This window comes from Jaculus jaculus, chromosome 3 (genome assembly GCF_020740685.1).
Source record: "Jaculus jaculus isolate mJacJac1 chromosome 3, mJacJac1.mat.Y.cur, whole genome shotgun sequence".
NCBI lineage: Eukaryota > Metazoa > Chordata > Mammalia > Rodentia > Dipodidae > Jaculus > Jaculus jaculus.
In genome coordinates, this window is record NC_059104.1 from 171965553 (window position 1) to 171984291 (window position 18739).

General features: G+C 38.1%; 3 protein-coding genes across 3 annotated transcripts; 1 reads left to right on the forward strand and 2 right to left on the reverse strand.

Annotated features, from left to right (window-relative positions):
• The first annotated feature begins 1141 nt into the window (after positions 1-1141).
• On the forward strand, positions 1142-2101 carry LOC101598039 (olfactory receptor 51G2-like). The gene has a single exon (XM_004650960.2). The coding sequence runs from the start codon at positions 1142-1144 to the stop codon at positions 2099-2101; it is 960 nt and encodes a 319-aa protein (XP_004651017.1).
• A 4169-nt stretch (positions 2102-6270) lies between these two features.
• On the reverse strand, positions 6271-9207 carry LOC101617166 (olfactory receptor 52Z1-like). The gene is made up of 2 exons (XM_004650741.2): positions 9204-9207; positions 6271-7217 (listed from the first exon to the last, which is right to left on the reverse strand). The coding sequence occupies exons 1-2, from the start codon at positions 9205-9207 to the stop codon at positions 6271-6273; spliced, it is 951 nt and encodes a 316-aa protein (XP_004650798.2).
• Positions 9208-12998: 3791 nt separating this feature from the next.
• LOC101616878 (olfactory receptor 51I2-like) lies at positions 12999-13928 on the reverse strand. Its single transcript, XM_004650740.2, has one exon. The coding sequence runs from the start codon at positions 13926-13928 to the stop codon at positions 12999-13001; it is 930 nt and encodes a 309-aa protein (XP_004650797.2).
• Between the last annotated feature and the right edge of the window lie 4811 nt (positions 13929-18739).

The following is an 18739-nucleotide window of genomic DNA, read 5'->3' on the forward strand; positions in this document are numbered from 1 at the left end:
CTAATTAAATTAGAGCATGGAGTGACAGTCATAAACAAAATAACATTAGTCTGTTGCAAAAAAAAATGATACCAAGTGTTGCAGTCCAGTTCGCATTGCTGGTAGAAATCACCCAACCAAGAGCAGCTTCTGGGAAAAAGAGATTTATTTTGGCTTACAGGCTCGAGGGGAAGCTCCATAATGGCAGGGGAAAACAGTGGCATGAGCAGAGGGTGGACTTCACCCCCTGGCCAATATAAGGTGGACCACAGCAACAGGAGGGTGTGCCAACCACTGGCAAGGGGAAACTGGCTTTAAAGCCCATAAGCCCGCCCCCAACAATACACTCCTTCCAGGAGGCATTAATTCCCAAATATCCATCAGCTGGGGAGCTAGCATTCAGAACACCTAAGTTTATGGGGGACACCTGAATCAAACCACCACACCAAGGTTATGATATTATGTAGTTGGGGGAGGGGGATAAGATTAAGACCTACTTTGGTTAAAACCAGATTTCTATCAAGGTACCTTGTATAATATTCTATTGTTGTGGAAGAAAATACCCAGTTAGGTAGGTAAACTAAATTAAATCTCTTAAAGGGTCACTTTAAGACATGCTGTACCCCTCACCAAGAATATTCCCTTATTTATTTATTTATTTATTTATTTTTTTGGTTTTTCGAGGTTGGGTCTCACTCTAGCCCAGGCTGACCTGGAATTCACTATGGAGTCTCAGGGTGGACTCAAAGATGGCAATCCTCCTACCTCTGCCTCCCAAGTGCTGGGATTAAAGGTGTGCGCCACCATGCCCGGCTTCCCTTAAATATTATAATGTCAAAATCATGGTCTACCAGTTTTTTTGTTTTTTTTGTTTTTTTTTTTGGTCTGGCTATTGTCTCTCATTCAGGTTTGGAGGGGATGTGAAATGAGTTTACAGAAGTGAAGGTTCTGGTGGTTAGAAAGTAGCTTTACTTAACTGATAATAATCAGTAATGAAATATTTAAAAAAAAAACAGAAATGTGGGGATGTATTAAGGAATGATTAGAGGTAAACACTGAAGTCTTCTTTGCTACCCTTTTCAAATACAGACTTTGGCCTTCTTCATGTGTCTCCTGATAAACAGTGACAGCAAGATTGGATTGCAGTTGAGCAGTCATCCCTATGGCAACCTCAAACTCCAGCAGTGCCCTGTCCTCCACCTTCTATCTCACAGGGATCCCTGGCTATGAACAATTTCACCACTGGATTTCCATCCCTTTCTGTCTCCTCTACTTTGTTGGAATAACAGGCAACTGCTCCATCTTGCACATTGTGCGGACAGACCCCAGGCTCCATGAGCCCATGTATTACTTCCTGGCCATGCTATCCCTCACTGACATGGCCATGTCCCTGCCTGCAATGATATCACTTTTCAGGGTGCTGTGGTCCATTTCCAGGGAGATCCAGTTCAATGCCTGTGTGGTCCAAATGTTTTTGATCCACACTTTCTCCTTCACTGAATCCTCTGTGCTCTTGGCCATGGCCCTTGACCGATACGTGGCTATCTGCCACCCTCTGCGATACGCTACCATTCTCACCCCGAAACTTATTGCCAAGATCGGGATTACAGCCTTCCTTCGGAGTGCGATTCCACTAATCCCACTTCTGATCCGCCTGGCTTTCTTCCCCTTCTGCCACTCCCATGTCCTTTCCCATTCCTACTGTCTGCACCAGGACATGATCCGCCTTGCCTGTGCTGACACTAGGTTTAATGTCATATACGGGATGGTTGTGATAACTATGCTATGGGGCGTGGACTCTCTGGGCATTTTAGTAACGTATGTTTTCATCCTTCACTCAGTGTTAAGAATCGCATCCAGCGAGGGGAGGCTTAAGGCACTTAACACATGTGCGTCCCACGTCTGTGCTGTTCTCATTCTCTATGTGCCTATGATAGGGGTATCTATTGTCCACCGTTTTGCTAAGCATTCCTCTCCGTTTGTTCACATCTTCATGGCCCATGTCTACTTAATAATTCCACCAGTGCTTAACCCAATCATCTACAGTGTGAAGACCAAGCAGATCCGCCAAGGGATCCTCCAACTTATTTGTCCTAACAAAACCAGCTCTAGCACAATGTAGATATTTCATCAAGGCCGTGAAGGCATCTGCACTAAGTACATCATGCCATGTTGGATTGTATGTGATAAATATATTGTAGACAAAGTTAAGAGAGTGAGAAGTGCAAGTCAGAAATAGAGGAATCAGGAAGAGGCTCTAAAAAAGCATTTTGAAGTCCACTGAGCCTAAACAGCTTGACATTATGTCCTTCTTAAATCCCTACCAACTATGAATAGGTTGCAGAGAAACATGCTGCAAATTATTTCCCTCTATTATTTCCCATTTCTCATTTGAAGCTTTATTTAAGGTATTATAAGTTTTAATTGAACTTCAAAACCCATGTCCCTGTGTTTTTGATGCTCTATAATATTTTCCATAAAAGCTTATATGAACATTGTAATTATGACACTATTTTTATAGTGCTTGTAAATCTTCTTTTTCTATCATTCTGACAGATACAACATCTTTTCATGGTGCAAAAAATATACTGTAATTCAGGTGGAAGTTATCAGCTGCTATGTCCACAAACACCACTTTTTAAACATCTGTGTAGTTGTTCTTATCTGTAAAATCAGCCATCTTTAGGAATAGAAAAAGCTCACCTCCAGATCACTTTTTTAAAAATTATTTATTTATTTATTTATTTCCAGCCTCTGCAAATGAACTCCAGGCATGTGCGCCCCCTTGTGCATCTGGCTAACGTGGGACCTGGGGAACTGAGCCTCGAACCGGGGTCCTTAGGCTTCACAGGCAAGCGCTTAACCACTAAGCCATCTCTCCAGCCCTCCAGATCACTTTTTAAAGTAATTTTGACTTCATACCAATGTGGGACAGTGATTTTGCAGTGTCCCAGATTTTATCATGTGAAAGCTACAATTATAAACCAGTGATTTAACTTTTGTTTTAGTAATAACTTCTAATAAATGACACATTTAACTATTAAAAAAATGGTCATTGAGGTATAAATATTTAGAACTTTTAGTAGCACTAGGCGTGGTACACATGCCTTTTATCTCAGCACGCAGGAGGCAGAAGTAGGAGGATCACTGTGAGTTTGAGGCTAAACTGGGAGTGCAGAGTGAGTTTCAGGTCAGCTTGGGCTAGAGTTACACTACACCTCACAAAACAAAAGAATTCATGGCAGCAAAATATAAATGCTATTCCAGATCATGTTTTTCCATAATTTTGATTGATATATAAAATGAACTTTTAAAATATCTGAAATTGTCTAGTTGATGTTAATGTATACATTTGCATAAAATGGCTGAAAAATTTAGTTTGATTTTGGTAGTTAACATGCCTAAAACTGACTCAATAAAAATAGTAAAAGGGGGCTGGAGAGATGGCTTAGCAGTTAAGCGCTTGCCAGTGAAGCCTAAGGACCCCGGTTTGAGGCTCAATTCCCCAGGACCCACGTTAGCCAGATGCATAAGGGGGCGCACACGTCTGGAGTTTGTTTGCAGGGGCTGGAGGCCCTGGTGCACCCATTCTCTCTCTCTCTGTATCTGTCTTTCTCTCTGTGTCTGTCGTTCTCAAATAAATAAATATAAAAAATGAACAAAAAAATGGTAAAAGGGCAAAATAAAGGCGGTAAGAATGCTTTATGGATTCTGATATTTCATATGTCTTAATAACAGGTATCACCTTCTAAAATATCTTATTATAAGTGCTAATATGCAAGATGTGCTCCCTGATATTCATGTCAGTGTCTGTTCTCACTAGTGTTTATCCTTTGCTTCCGGCTACCATTTTATCACTTCTAGTTTTTACCACAGTCAGTTTGACTTAAGGAGTATCAACTAAAAGCAATATAAGAAATGTGAATCTCAGAATAAAAATACTTTCTCCTTAGGGCTGGAGATGTGGCTTAGCAGTTAAGGTGCATGCCTGTGAAGCTTAAGAAACCTGGTTCAATTCTCCAGGTCCCATGTAAGCCAGATGCATCTAGAGTTTGTTTGCAGTGGGTAAAGGCCCTAGTGTGCCCATTCTCTCTCTCTGTCTCAAATAAATAAATAAAAATAAAATCTAAAAGAAGAATATTTTCTCCTTAAAAAATCAAAATAACTTTATTTGAAATAGAACACTTTGAGAATATTAATATTACTATAAGTTGTATTTTGTATAATAAACATTTCATTGTGCACAACCCTCTTTATAATTAATGTCACCTTGAAACATACATCTTTTTAAATGCCTTTGCTTCAGAAATTATTTCTATCAATTTCTTTCTAATGACAATATAGTTAAGATATTAGAATCTAGATGTCAAAGCATATGTGCTAGTGAAACAATTTCAATATATAATACATATGTGTGTGCATGTGGGTATCTGTGTGTAATGTGCATGTATATCAAAGCTTTTGGGTTTGCAAATTGTCTTCCACTATGCTATACTATAATGACCCATTGTTCGAATGGCATTATATTCATAAAGTAGATGTCGACAAAACACTTAAAATATTATCTTTAAAATATTTTATTTTTTGACAATTTCACACTTGCACATAATGTATTTTGATCACAGTCACTCCCTCTTTAAGCTCTCTTCCCTATCCGGCTTCTTCCTTTCCTCTTTCCAGCTAGTCCACTCATTCATTTTTTCAACAAAATCAATGCAATGTTTCAAGACATTCAATATTATTGATTCAACTACCATTCCATATATATATATTTATTATATTCATAGCATGCATTTTATTATAAATCAATATGGGAACAAGGAAATATTTGATCACTTTTATTAATCAGAAGGTGAATATTTTTATAGTGTATTAAAAGGAGTATGCTGGAGGAATTATGTCAGAGAAGATTATAGATAATTAGACATGCCCCAGGTTTTACAGAATGCGAACAGCTAGACAGTTGTGTGTGGAAAGTGCTGAACTACAAAATTTGTATATGCTTATATAAAAGTACAAAATGAAAATCAGGTGTAGGAGCAAACACATGGATCCCAACACTCTGAATTCTGAGGTAGAAGGATTGTGAGTTTGAAGGCTATGCATGGAAACTCTCCCATATCTACTCCCCAAAGAAATATTAATATATAATGAAATTAAAGCAAGAAAAAGTGAAGAAGTCAAGCGAACCCAGATAACTTCCCTTTACTGAGAATAGACTTTAGGTCCTTTGATCGTTGTTGACTAGAAAATTGCATTGAGGGACACTATGGATGCAAGATAGCATTGTACACAATGCAAAGCAATTATTTTTATTGTGCCTCAATGACTTCCCTAAGATAGATTAATGTCACCCACTCCAGTGACGCTCGCCTTCAACAAGGGACCTAGAAAAACATGTTATCTTCCCTGAGTCTTACATATTTGTCATATTATTAGATAGCATGATTTAACTCAGGCATTGTCATTAGATAACCTGCTTTTTGATTGACTTAATCCAATCAAGATGAATTTCTTTATCTTACAACAATATGCAATGATACAAGAAATAAGTATTTTCTGGCAGTTAGGGAAGATTTTTTTTAATAGAATAAGAAAATAAGTATTTTATGGATAGTCTTTCAAGTATGTATCAGGGAATTAGAAACATGGCCATTACTACTCATTATTTCATTAACTTGTTTATTTGGTGTTTATCAAATCTTATGTTTCCTGATTGTTTTTTGTTGTTGTTGTCAGTTTTTGTTTTTTGTTTTTTTTTTTAAGTAGGGACTCTCTCTAGCTCAAGCTGACCTGGAATTCACTATGGTGGCCTTGAACTCACAGTGATCCTCCTACCTCTGCCTCCAGAGTGCTGGAATTAAAGGAGTGCACCACCACACCTGGCTTCCCCGATTCGTGATGTAATGGTGAGAGTAGTGTCATTCGTAATCTCCAAACTCATGGAGGCAGCCCGTTATCCTGCCCGTGGAAACTGGAATAGAGTAGCATGTGTCTAGAGGAAGGGCATGTAAATACCTTACACTGTTATGCTGACTTTCAGTGATTGCCTTCACGTGTCGGTGTAGTTATTAAAGGCATCTAAGTTTCTTGTTGGCTTTCTCTGTTTTCTCCCTGTCATGAAAATAACATCTGGAAACAGGAACATTTTATTCAGTGCTTTACTCATTTTTAAAGTAGGTTATATTCATTCTTACTGAATGTTGTCTGGAGCAAGGTCTGAGCATGTTGATTCCAGTGTTTATTTAAGCCTGATCATCTATTCTGAATTCGGGGTTTCTTGAGGCTGTGTTACTCTTGAATCATTTTGTTTGGTGACAAGAGTCCTATTACCTTCATCCTTATCTCTTTGGTCTTTATTCCATAAACAATGGGGTTCATGGTTGGTGGCACCAGTAAATAGAGGTTTGCCAGGAGGATAAGGGTGTGTCTGGGCACATGATGCCCGAAACGATGTGTAAAGAACGAAAAGAAAGCTAGGGTATAGAATATCAGGATGATGCATATATGAGCTCCACATGTCCCAAAGGCCTTGGTCCGGGCCTGCCTTGATGGCAGCCGTAAAACTGTTCTCAAGATGAGCCAGTAGGATACAGAGATGAGGACGAAGTCCAGCCCGGTGGTGAGCAGAGCGGCAGTGAGCCCATAAACGCTATTGAGGGCAATGCTATTACAGGCCAACTTAGCAATGCCCATGTTCTCACAGTATGTGTGGTGGACGACGTTGCCCCGACAGAAGTCCAGCCGGAGAATAAAGAGGACCCCAGGGGTGACAACAACCACACTCCGAGCCACCAGGGCCACGCCCACCTTGGCAATGACAGAGCCCGTGAGCAGAGTTGCATAATGGAGGGGTACGCAAATGGCCGCATACCGATCAAAAGCCATGGCCAGTAAGACAGCAGATTCCGAGAGGAACAGAGCATGAACAAAAAACATCTGGGTGAGGCAGGCAGGAAAGGTGGATGGGGAGGGGCCCTGCCAGAAAATGAGCAGCATTTTGGGTACGGTGACTGTACAAAGGAAGACATCATTGAGTGCCAGCATGGCCAGGAAGAGGTACATGGGTTCATGGAGGCGGCGATCCCAGGCTACAGTTGCCATGACTAGCCCGTTGCCTAGCACGGCCAACAGGTACATGAAGCTGAAGGGGATGGAGATCCAAACCTGGAACTCTTCTAACCCGGGGACACCGGTTAACAGAAAGGAAGTGAGCTGAGTGTGTGTGGAGTTGAGTACTGAAAAATAGATGAGGAAAGGTTATTAAATGAAATCAAAAAATAGCGTAAAAAATAGTAGAAATTCCTTGATAGTAGCTGAGATCTAATTACTTTTGGCATGAGGAAGGTGTGAGGACCAAGATGAACCTAGTTCTTAGTTATTAAACAAATGAATAACTTGTGGCAGTTGCCTTCTCTTTCATAGTATAATTTTACTTTGAAAAGTACGAATCAGAAAACTTGAGAGTTGACCTTTTTTATTTTCTACAATTGATACCTATTGTTCCAATCAAATAAGGCATGCATATGTTATGGAACATTTAATCTATGCGTCTATAATTTTTCTTTTTATAACTAGATAACTACAAAATTATTTTTTTCATCTTTCACTTCACAATATAAGTACTAGAAGACTGGAGAGAATATCTCAGTTCTCCTCCCCCATGGAACAATTGAATGAAATAAAGAAAAACAAGGTTATCTGATACACAACTGGAAACAACAGCAAAATTCCAACTGTTTCCAAGTCTCAAATTGTGGAGTTTGCACTGTTGGCTTAATGATTCTACAAGAAAATGCACATGCCATTCATTTGCCGATCATCTATGTTTTTGAAAACAAAAATTCTATGAAATTGCCTCATATACAGATTTATTCCTTCCTATCTAATAAAGCATTTATTGTTTAAGCAATAAATGAAATAAACAATCTTAAAGAGTCAAAGTATATGGTTATGCACACATTTTGACTATAACTCAGGCTTCCTAAGTGGCAAATAATGAATGCCATCTATGTTGGGATTCACACACCATGTACATTGAAAATTAGTTTTCCTTTAAAGGTATCAGTTGTCCCCTACCTTAACTGAAGATCCTCTTTGTCGGAAATACCAACCTTTAACAAGGAAGTAGGCTGTGCCATCCACATGTGTTGTGTATTTATTCTATCCCCTTCCTCCCCACACTCTTCATCTTTCCCTGGACCCTCTTCTTTCTCTTGGTCACGCTTTTCCAGTCTCTCCCTCCTTCTTTGTGCATCTCTATTTCTTTCCTCACCCCTCTCTCCTTCTATATCTCATATCTCCCTTTGTGTCCAAATAAGGAAGGAAAATAAAATTATCAGGTGCAAGGGCAGGCACAGAGCATAAATGAAGGGCATCTAATTAAAAATTACCAGAGGGCTGGAGAGATGGCTTAGCGGTTAAGCGCTTGCCTGTGAAGCCTAAGGACCCCGGTTCGAGGCTCGGTTCCCCAGGTCCCACGTTAGCCAGATGCACAAGGGGGCGCACGCGTCTGGAGTTCGTTTGCAGAGGCTGGAAGCCCCGGCGCGCCCATTCTCTCTTTCTCCCTGTATCTGTCTTTCTCTCTGTGTCTGTCGCTCTCAAATAAATAAATAAATAATTAAAAAAAGAAATAGTTAAAAAAATTACCAGAGATTTCTATTGTTAAAAATATATAATCATATCTACAATCCCAATAGACACTTGATACGGAAAATTTGTAAGATTTATCTGGCTATCTTCTATCAGAGCCTATCTTTACTGTGTAACAATCACAAAGAAAATATCAGACACTTAAACTGAAGACAGCATGTCAGTCCAGGAGGTGAAATAAGAGAAATACCAAATAATAATAATAATAATAACTTTTATCAATACTTTTAAAGGTTTTTAACCTTACATGTATTATTCAATTTATTTGTCACAAGTGCTATATTTGGTACTTATTACACTCAATTTCACCCAGGCACTGAAAGATTAATTGCCTGTGCATCACTGACAAGAAACAAAGGTTGTTTTAATATCCAAAGATGCTAGTCACAGAACTCACAATTTTAACCACCGAAGCGCTCTAATTTACCTTTTAGATGCATGGCTTTTCTAAATCATTAGGAACATACAAATATTGACCTTAAATTTCCTATTTGCGTTATTCATAGGATTTAGTTCAAACAGCCATGCCTTGCTTGTGGAGACTTTGGGGAGGAGTATATATATACTCATACGCATTGTGCATTTTGATATTTTTAACAGTATTCCAGGGAATTACCTCTGGGTGAGAGGTCCTTTGAGAATCTCCTGTGCTAAGTGAATACTATCACAGCTGAGACCAGATAGTTTGTACCTATATCATCTGACTCAATCGTGCTTTTCCACACTTGTGAAATATTGTTTGATTTTTATTTTTTTTACACAGCATTAAAATTTTTTTCTCATCACAGAGTAGATCTCTGAGGATATGAATTTCTTCAGGTTATTGTAAGCTCAATACTTGGGCTGCATAGAACAATGTGAAAGTAAGACTTCTTATTGTATGAGTCTTGTAAAGGTCACACCTCCTGCAAAAAGCCAAGGTCTTCTGATTATTTTGTTATTTTAAGAAATTACTACAATAAATTATTATCACTTCATGTGATAACTTTTGACTTACTAAGAAAAAATATGTATTAATGCATTTGCAGAACCCTTACTTTTTACTTTGCCTGTTTTTGGTTTTCCTGTACCTCACCCTTGCCTCTCCAAAACTCTCTCTTCTGCCCTGTCCTCTTGACACCCCCCCCCCATGCATACAGCTCTTCTCTCTCCCCAGCCTTTCCCTCTCTCTCAACTTCTTTCCCTCTTCCTGTTTTCCTGTGCCCTGGCATTGAATCCTGGGTCTTTTAGCTTTGCAAGTAAGCCCCTTAACTGCAAAGCCATCTTTCCAGCACAGAACTCTATTTTTTAATATTTATATATTTATTTATTTATTTATTCAAGAGGGAAGAGAGAGAGAAAGAGAGAATAAGTGTGCCATGGTCTCTAGCTGCTTCAAACAAACTCTAGATGCATGCCCCACCTTGTGCAGCTGGCTTATGTAGGTGTTGGAGAATTGAAGTTCTGTTATCATTACTCATTAAGGTTAAAATTTTATTTTGGGGGGGTGGGAGACAGAGAGAGAGAATTGGTGTGCCAGAGCCTCAGCCACTGCAACTGAACTTCAGAATCTTGTGCCACCTAGCGGGCATGTGAGACCTTGCACTTGCCCCGCCTTTGTGCATCTGGCTTAAGTGGGATCTGGAGAGTAGAACATGGGTCCTTAAGCTTCACAGGCAAGTGCCTTAACCACTAAGACATCTCTTCAGCCATACTTCCTTATAATTCTTTTAAAAATTGATTAGTATATATTCACTTTGCAAATCAATGATAGTTTCATTCAATGGAACTACTATGCCACTACCGTGGTGGTTTCATTCAAGTATATCAAACCCTTGGACCACATCCACACTCCTTTACCCTCTCTTGTTCCCACTTCCCCTCCCTCTTGACTTACATGTCATATAAGTGAGTGTGTGTTGGTTATCTGTCTATAGTATATCTATAGTCTATAGTATATCTTCTGTCTCTATCTTTCTATATATCATCTATCATATGTCTATATATCTTTCTCTACCTATTATGTATCATCTACATATGCACGTATGCATGCATGTATGTATGTACATGCATGACTATGCATTTGAGAAAATAAGTGATATGTTTCATTCTGAGTTTGGCTTATTTAGCTAGCTGAATATAATGATCTCTAATTCTGTTTATCTTCTTGGAAATAGCATAATTTTATTATTCTTTGTTTCTGAATAACACTCCACTCTGTGTAACTATTATACTTTCCCAATTCATTCACCCATCAATTTACACCTGGGCTGACTGCCTAATGGCTGCAGTGAAGAAAGTTGCAATGACTATGGATGAGCAGGAATCTATAAACTGTGCTGACTAAGATTTCTCTGTGTATATTTTCAGAATGTGGAAAAACTGAAAGCATGTCCTACAAAATCAAGAAGTAGACAAGGATTTACATCTTAGAGAAATAAGAAATGAAAGCACTACAATATGAAAAATCAAACATCCGTCTTTACAATTGTTATGTTTATATATTTAAAAATCTGAAGCTGTATGAGAAATGTCTTTGACCCAATAAACAGTTTTAGCAAAGTAATAGAATATGAAATATGCTGTTAACTGTAACCATGTGATTTGATGACAGAACATGGGAACTTTTCCTTCTACTAATTTTCATGTGCTCATGACAAACTTCTTCCCACTACCTCTTTCTTCTAACTTTTGTATGCATTGCTGGCCACTATTCTACTCCTCCCTTTGGAGATCAACTTTTCTATCTTCTACATATTAACTGGAGCTTAAGGTATATTACTTTTTGTGTTTGACTAATTTCACTTAGTATCCTCCAGGTTCATTCATTTTTTTCCAAATAACAGGATTTCATGTTTATAGGTGGTTGAAGAGTATTCCATTGAATGTACATACCATACTTTTAAATATACATTCATAAGTTGATATACATTGAGGTTGGTTACATTTACTGGCTATTGTGAATAGTACTGCAGTAACCATGAGGGTGTAGATGTGTCTTGGTCACACTGATTTCATTCCCTTTGAAATATATCCAATAGTCAAATATTGGATAAAGTGATAGTTCTATCTTTAATTTTAAAAGAAAACTTTATGATGTTCATAATGGATGACCTAAAAGAATAGCCTATTTTTAAAATACATATATTCAATACTCAAAGTAAAACAGGGCCAGAGAGATTGCTCAGTGGTTGAGTTTCCTGCCTGCCCAGTACCCACATAAAGCCAGATGTGCAAAGTGGTGCATGCATCTGGAGTTCGCAGCAGCTAGAGGCCCTGATGTGCCCATTCTGTTTGTTTCTCTTCTATCTCTCTCTGCTTGCAAAAAAATAAAGAAAAATATATTTTTAAAATAAAACAAAATAATTGTTACTTCATTAACCTTCTGCAAACTACCAGAAAAGCAACTGCAATGTCCTAATACTTTAGGAGAAGTCCTTATCATATATTTTAGAAGCAGGACAAAAGTATATTAATTTGGATATTCTTAACATAGGAAAATATTTAAACATTTTTAAAAAGTCTGAGGACTGAGGATACAGCTCAGTCAGTTAAGTACTTGAACAAGCACGATGATCTGAATTCAATCAAGAGAACCCACATTTCTTTTTAGAAAGTCAGGCATAGTTGTACATTAGCATTTCCAGCACTGGGGTGGTGGTACAGGAGAGTCACCTGAACAATATGTAGGTGAAATTTAAGAAAATAAAATATAATATCAGAATTAATGATAACAAAAAATCATAGAGCAAGCATATGTACTTAGTCATAAGGTGTAATTCCTAGGTTATACGGAGCTGGGTTATAACTCACGCTGAAATGATAACCATGGTTGGTGTTAAAAGTTTCCAACACATCGGCCGCTTTCTCAGATCAGGGACTGTCTGAGTATGTGTACAATGAGGTACTCAGCACTTGTCAGTGCGATTATCTATTTTACATGAGGGAAATGATTTTTCACAGGGATTTTTTTTTTTCTTTCCTTTGGGAAGGGTGCATGAGGCTATAAAACAATGAGTACAAGTTGGGAAACATGATCTAGTGTTCCAAAGTACAGTAAATTGACTGTAGTTACAATCGTGCATTATATATTTTAAAATGGCTAGAGAAGATTTTGAATGCTCTTACCATGAAAAAAAAGATAAATAAAAATGAATGTGTTTTAGTGATTTAAAATACATATTTGTAATGAAACATTACCTTGTGCCCCTTAAATAGATACAATTATTGTATAAATTAAATTATAAAAAGTTTTCTTCAGCATTAAAAAGCAAGGATGTGATCATAAAAAAACCTTCTTAAGGATGTATTTTAATTGCAAAGTTAGAATTTGGTCTCACATGTATTATTCCAGAAGCCTATAAATGACATTAAATTCCCCCTGACTATTATTTCAGAAGCTTACCCAATATCCTGGTTCTTATCTCCCTGGTTTTAACGCAGTAGACCACAGGGTTGAGAACTGGAGGGACCAGCAGGTACACATAGCCCATTGTAATGTGCACCACAGCTGGAACATGTTTTCCGAACCGATGGATAATAGACACCCCCAACATAGGGACGTAGACCAGCAGCACAGCACAGATGTGGGACACGCAAGTATTGAGCGCCTTGAATTGTTCTACCTGGGAGGCAATGTCTAGTACAGTGGTCAATATCTTCCCATAAGACAACAGGATCAATACAGAGTCCAAGACAAAGGTGAGGACAACAACAATGAGACCATAAATGCTATTGAGGCGGTGGTCAGAACAGGAGAGTTTGATGATATCTGGGTGCAGGCAGTAGGAGTGAGACAGCACATTGGCCTCACAAAACCTCAGTCGTTTAATGAGTGATGTCGCTGGGAAGATAACAACCACAGCCCGAATTAAAAGTCCCATAAGCATCTTGGCAATAGTTTCGTTAGTCAAAATAGTAGTGTACCTGAGTGGGTTGGATATGGCCACATAGCGGTCAAAAGCCATGGAGAGTAGGATGCCTGATTCCATTAGGGAGAACACATGGATGAAGAACATCTGGGCGAGGCAGCCATCAAAGTCTACTTCACGAATATTGAACCAAAAAAGCTTGAACAGGGTGGGTAAAGTGGTGGCACAGATTCCCAGGTCACTGGCAGCCAGCGCAGCGAGAAAAAGGTACATGGGTGTGTGAAGTGATGGTTCCAGCCTAATAACCCCTAAGATGATGCTGTTCCCCAACAGAGCAATGGCATAGAGGAAACAGAACAACATGGAAATCACTGGATATGAGTCCTCCAGGCCAGGGAAGCCAGTCAGCAGGAAGGGTCCATAGGTACTGATGTTGAAATGCACCATGATGTTTGATTTGGAGTTTAGGAGTCTTGCCCCTAGAATAAGAGAGCCTAGGTTTCACCATCATGCTTATTGGTATCTTTTTTATGAAATTATGAGGGGTGATCAATAAATCTTCACATTTTGTTGATTTAATCAAAAAGAAATAGAATGCCAGTATGTTGAGCTTATTCTAGTGTCGTAATACAGATACAATGTCAATTATTTATTTTTTTCCTAAAAGGGCTATTTTTTTATCTATTCATGATTTTTATTAGGAAGGGATTTAAAAAAAAATCTGCTAGGGATTTTTCAGATTCTTTGTTTTTAAATTAGTTTTGCACTCAGTATATATAGTCAAGTTACCACCTGAAACTAAAAGGTTACTTTTATAGAGGTACAAAATACACAGAATACTGCCAATTTGATTTCATATTGTAATGGCATATATGGTTATAGGGCTTGAGAAGTTTCTGAGGTTTGCTGTGCTTTCTGCTAAAGCATGATACCCTGGCAGGACCTGAGGTCACCATGTGAACAATATCCACATGTGTCTGAAGTGGAACAGAGACTATTGTCAGAACTCGGGGATCCGTAAGAGACTGTAGCAGTGGTAGATGTGTGATGAGCTGGACACCAGACTTTCTGCTCTGGCCATAGGCAACTGTGTTGGGTTCTACAAAGGCATGTTGGTTCAATACTCATGTGTGTGAGTGAGCGTGTGTGCGTGCACACACAAACACACACATACATACATACACTAGACCCCTCCCCTTTTACAAATACTACATTATACCCCTAAAAAGAAACAAAAATTTTATCATGAGATAAAATTCAACTGCTTAGAGATATTAGGCTATGGGAAGAGGCAATTTTGACATAATAGATGCTGATCCCCTTAATTGGCTATGGCAACAGAGACAACGGAAGGCATGCATTCTGCTATGGTCAAATAACTCTATATCTCTGGGCCATTTATTTAACCTTTTTATAATTGGTTTTTATGCCTTAAATTTTTATCCAATTCACATTATCAGATCAACATCATAAAAGTACCATGGAGTCGCTGGAGATAAGTCATATCAATAAGTATAAACTATCCTTTAATAAGTAGGAAATTTCCTTTTACACACAATGTTCCCAGCAATATATTTTTAACTACTAATATTGTATTGTGAAAGTGCCACATGTTTCTTTGCTATATTTAGACACCATATTGCCCGCACCAGTAATTGCTGGCTGAAAAAATAATTCAGAGAAAATTTTGGAGGCATAACTCAAAAACAATCTTTAAAAGCAGTACAGTATCCATACAGTTTGTTGTCTCTGCTATTTAACCTTTTCATTGTTCCCTTTTGAAGTATATGATATCAAAGAGAAACATACAGTTTTAGAAAAGAAGAGAGTAATGTACCTCATGGGTGCTGTAGCTCAGAGGGGAAATATGTGGGTTCACCCATGGTTAGAGATAGAGGGTTTCTATGCTTGGTTAGTGAGCTGGGCACAGGCTAGGTCAGAGAACAGGGAAATCTTTCTCAGCAGTATGGCTTCACTAGAAGACGTTGGTGTAAGTAGGGAAACAAATGATCGTTGGAAGAGGGTGAATCATGTCCCTTAGTGAGTTAGTTACTGTTGAGTTCCCCATTCTCCAGCAAGCAATCTCCCATTCAGGATTATATAAGCCAAGCTAATTTAAATCATTGGGTCAGATATAGAGGAGTCATGAAATCAGCCTGGGGAGTGAAGAGAAAGAAGACAGCATTAGGTGACTGGCAGAGGAGACAGAGAAGATAATAAGAGGATTGGAATCAAAAATACCTTGGTGCATATCTGAAAATTCCAAAACAAATTTTAAAAAAGAAAATGGATAAGTGAACAAGACTTCAAAATTCAATATCTTTATACAGACATATGTCTATTTATATAGCCACACTGGAAATGGAAACAAAAATATAAGAAAAATAAGTACTCAATACTCATGTGTGCTACATATGGACAGGAGGTTGTCATTTACCATAAATGATGTGCTGACTCTTATAGAGTTATGGATGGAATTTGCCATCATTATGTCTAATAAAATAAGTCACACTTAGAAAGATAAATCCCAAGTTTGCTCTCATATGTGAAATCTAGTCTATGTGCAAGAGGAAGAGATTAAAAGGAGGGGGAGGAGAGAAGAAAATATGCTAATTAGGAAGAAAGACAAATACTGCGTATTTCCTTATACGTGAAAGATATACACACTTACATACATGACAAGAAAAAGAGGTGCAAGAAGGGAGCATTGTGGGGGGAAGGAGACCAGCCAGAGGAGGGAAAGGGGCATGAAAGAACACAGGAGGGAGAATATGAACATAGTAAGATGATGCGTATGTATGAAAGGGTTACAAGGAAATCCACTGATTCCTGTTTTAACTAGAAATAATAAGGGCATGCTATTAGTAATTTATAAATAGGTAAGAAAAGAAACTGATGTGCAATTGTTTAGCAGGACACATGCACACATGCATGCTTGCACACACATTACTGTGTATTTTTAAAATGCAGAAGAAAGCATTTTGGCCACTTTCATCATACATGAATGATGAATGTTTAAGGAGACTGAGATATTTAAGGTAATTTAAACATCACACAATGATACATGTATAGATTTATCACAAAATCTCCTATAGTATACATAATTTTGTTTAAATATCATTGTAAATAATAATTTAACTTTAAAAAAGTATCATGTAAAATGTCTTGCACTTTACAAGTTAAGAAAATTTAAGAAAAAGATACCTGGATTTCCATCACAGATAGTAGGTTAATACATCTGGAGCATAGGACATAAAGGATATGTCTAGTATTGCCTTGAAATCAGGAGTTTATATGTGTTTTCCTCTGCCCTTATATTAGCTTGTTTTAAATTTCCCTTAAGAATTATGTCTGCTGCTAAGCCAATGTTACCACGAGGGGTCCCCTGAGTGCATGAAACCCTAGTGGAATTTTTTGTACCATAATTAATTACATTAAAGCCTTAATCTCAACACTTGGGAGACAGAGGTAGGAGGATTGCTGTGAGTTCAAGGCCACCCTGAGATTACATAGTGAATTCCAGGTCAGCCTGGGCTAGAGTGAGACCCTATCTCAAAAAAAAAACAAAAAAAAAAAAAACTTAACCCATAGATCTTAAATCTTATGCGAATAGATTATAAATATATCATGTTCTGCCAAGAGTATGCTCTTGTTATTAAACAATGTTAACTAGAATATCTGAGCCAAAATTTTACTTGTTCTTTTAAATGTTTTTAATCTGTTTCTATTTACTTAGCTCTATTTGTCCTTAAGGTAGAAAGAGTGCTTGTCTGTTTCTATCCAAAAAAGTCAGATAAAAATAACATACAAGTTTCTCTCTCCCTCCCTCTCTCTCTCTCAGTCTCTCTCTCTCTCTCTCTTGCCACTCAGACTGTGTTCTGTCCCTCTAACTCTCACAAAGGGAGAGAAGAACGGTCATAAATGGCAATGGGAAGTTGCTTTACACAAATCAATTTTATGTTTTACCCATGACCTGTTAAAAGGGATGAAGTTTAGACAGTCTATACCAACATACTTGTACATAATAGGAGGATAAAAGTCACAATGACTGAAGTGAAATCATTTAAACTTAAATGAGAAACTTAGTGATGACCATTTGGTAGAATTAGCATAAAGAAGATGGGAGTTACCTTTAAAGCTACAATATTCTTTTTTAATAGTGATGGACATACTTACTATGTAAACAGCATATGCTGGAACCATCCTCTCCCTCATCCCTGCCCCTTTTCCAGAGGGACCCGCCTGGTTAAAGATATAGGTCATCCCCATGGTGACTGTGGGTCATGCATTGTGGCCGCAGCCTTCAGTTATGGGGAAGAGGCAATGTCTCTGTGCATAATGTCCCAACATGTGACTGTAACAATTGAAGCTACAATATTCTTAGGTATGCAAGCCTTATCCTAGGAAATCCAACACTAATGAATGAACCTTTACCTTAAAAATCAGTTTCCCCAGTAGTTAAAAAGATAGCAAATGGAGGAACATTGTTAACTTGGCTGAGGACCTCAAAGCCAGTTTTTATAACCATTAATCCACAAACAAATTAACATCAGTGAGGTGAAATTTTTAACCTGGACATCATGTAGACATATTTTAGAGCCTTGTCTAATGTTTAGTTGATTTTACCTTTTTTTTTTTTTTTTGGCAATTTTTAAAGCACTTGTTAGAGCTGAAGCCTTCTCCTTCTCTTCTTACTAGGCTGGAGAAATTTTCCCCCTGTCCACTGCCATGGTTCATGGACCATAAAGCTTCTTGAGACCCACACAGTACTGGATACACCATTAACCAATCAGTGCTTCTCACTGTCACTCAAGCCCACCTATCACACTCAGGACAGGCAGGCCTTCCTGCTCAATAAAAGTCCACTTCTCACAAAAGCTGTGAGTTCTCTGAGCTCTGGAAGGCCCCTCCTCTCTGAGGAGTCTGCTTTGTTTCCCTTTCTTCCTCTCCCAACCTAAACTAAAATGCATTCTTTTAAAATACTTTCCTGCCTAATAATTCTTTAATTGGCAAAGAATATGATCCCTGAACACCCCTACACACTCCCTAGAATATATCACTTGAAGAAAGTATGTTTATGTAATTGTCCACTATTAAGCAAAAGATTACAGAATTAGAATTCTGTCCACTTTACATATGTAATGGTCTTGAATTTTTACTCATGTTATAATTTGCAATCATTCATTTACTTCTTTGCCCCAGTGATGCACATTTCAACCTGCTTTATAATTCCTGAGCAGTTTTATAAACCTGTTACA

Excerpts from the sequence above, each read along its gene's own strand:
- LOC101616878 (XM_004650740.2), bottom strand. The coding sequence starts at position 13,928 with ATGGTGCATTTCAACATCAGTACCTATGGACCCTTCCTGCTGACTGGC.
- LOC101598039 (XM_004650960.2), top strand. The coding sequence starts at position 1,142 with ATGGCAACCTCAAACTCCAGCAGTGCCCTGTCCTCCACCTTCTATCTC.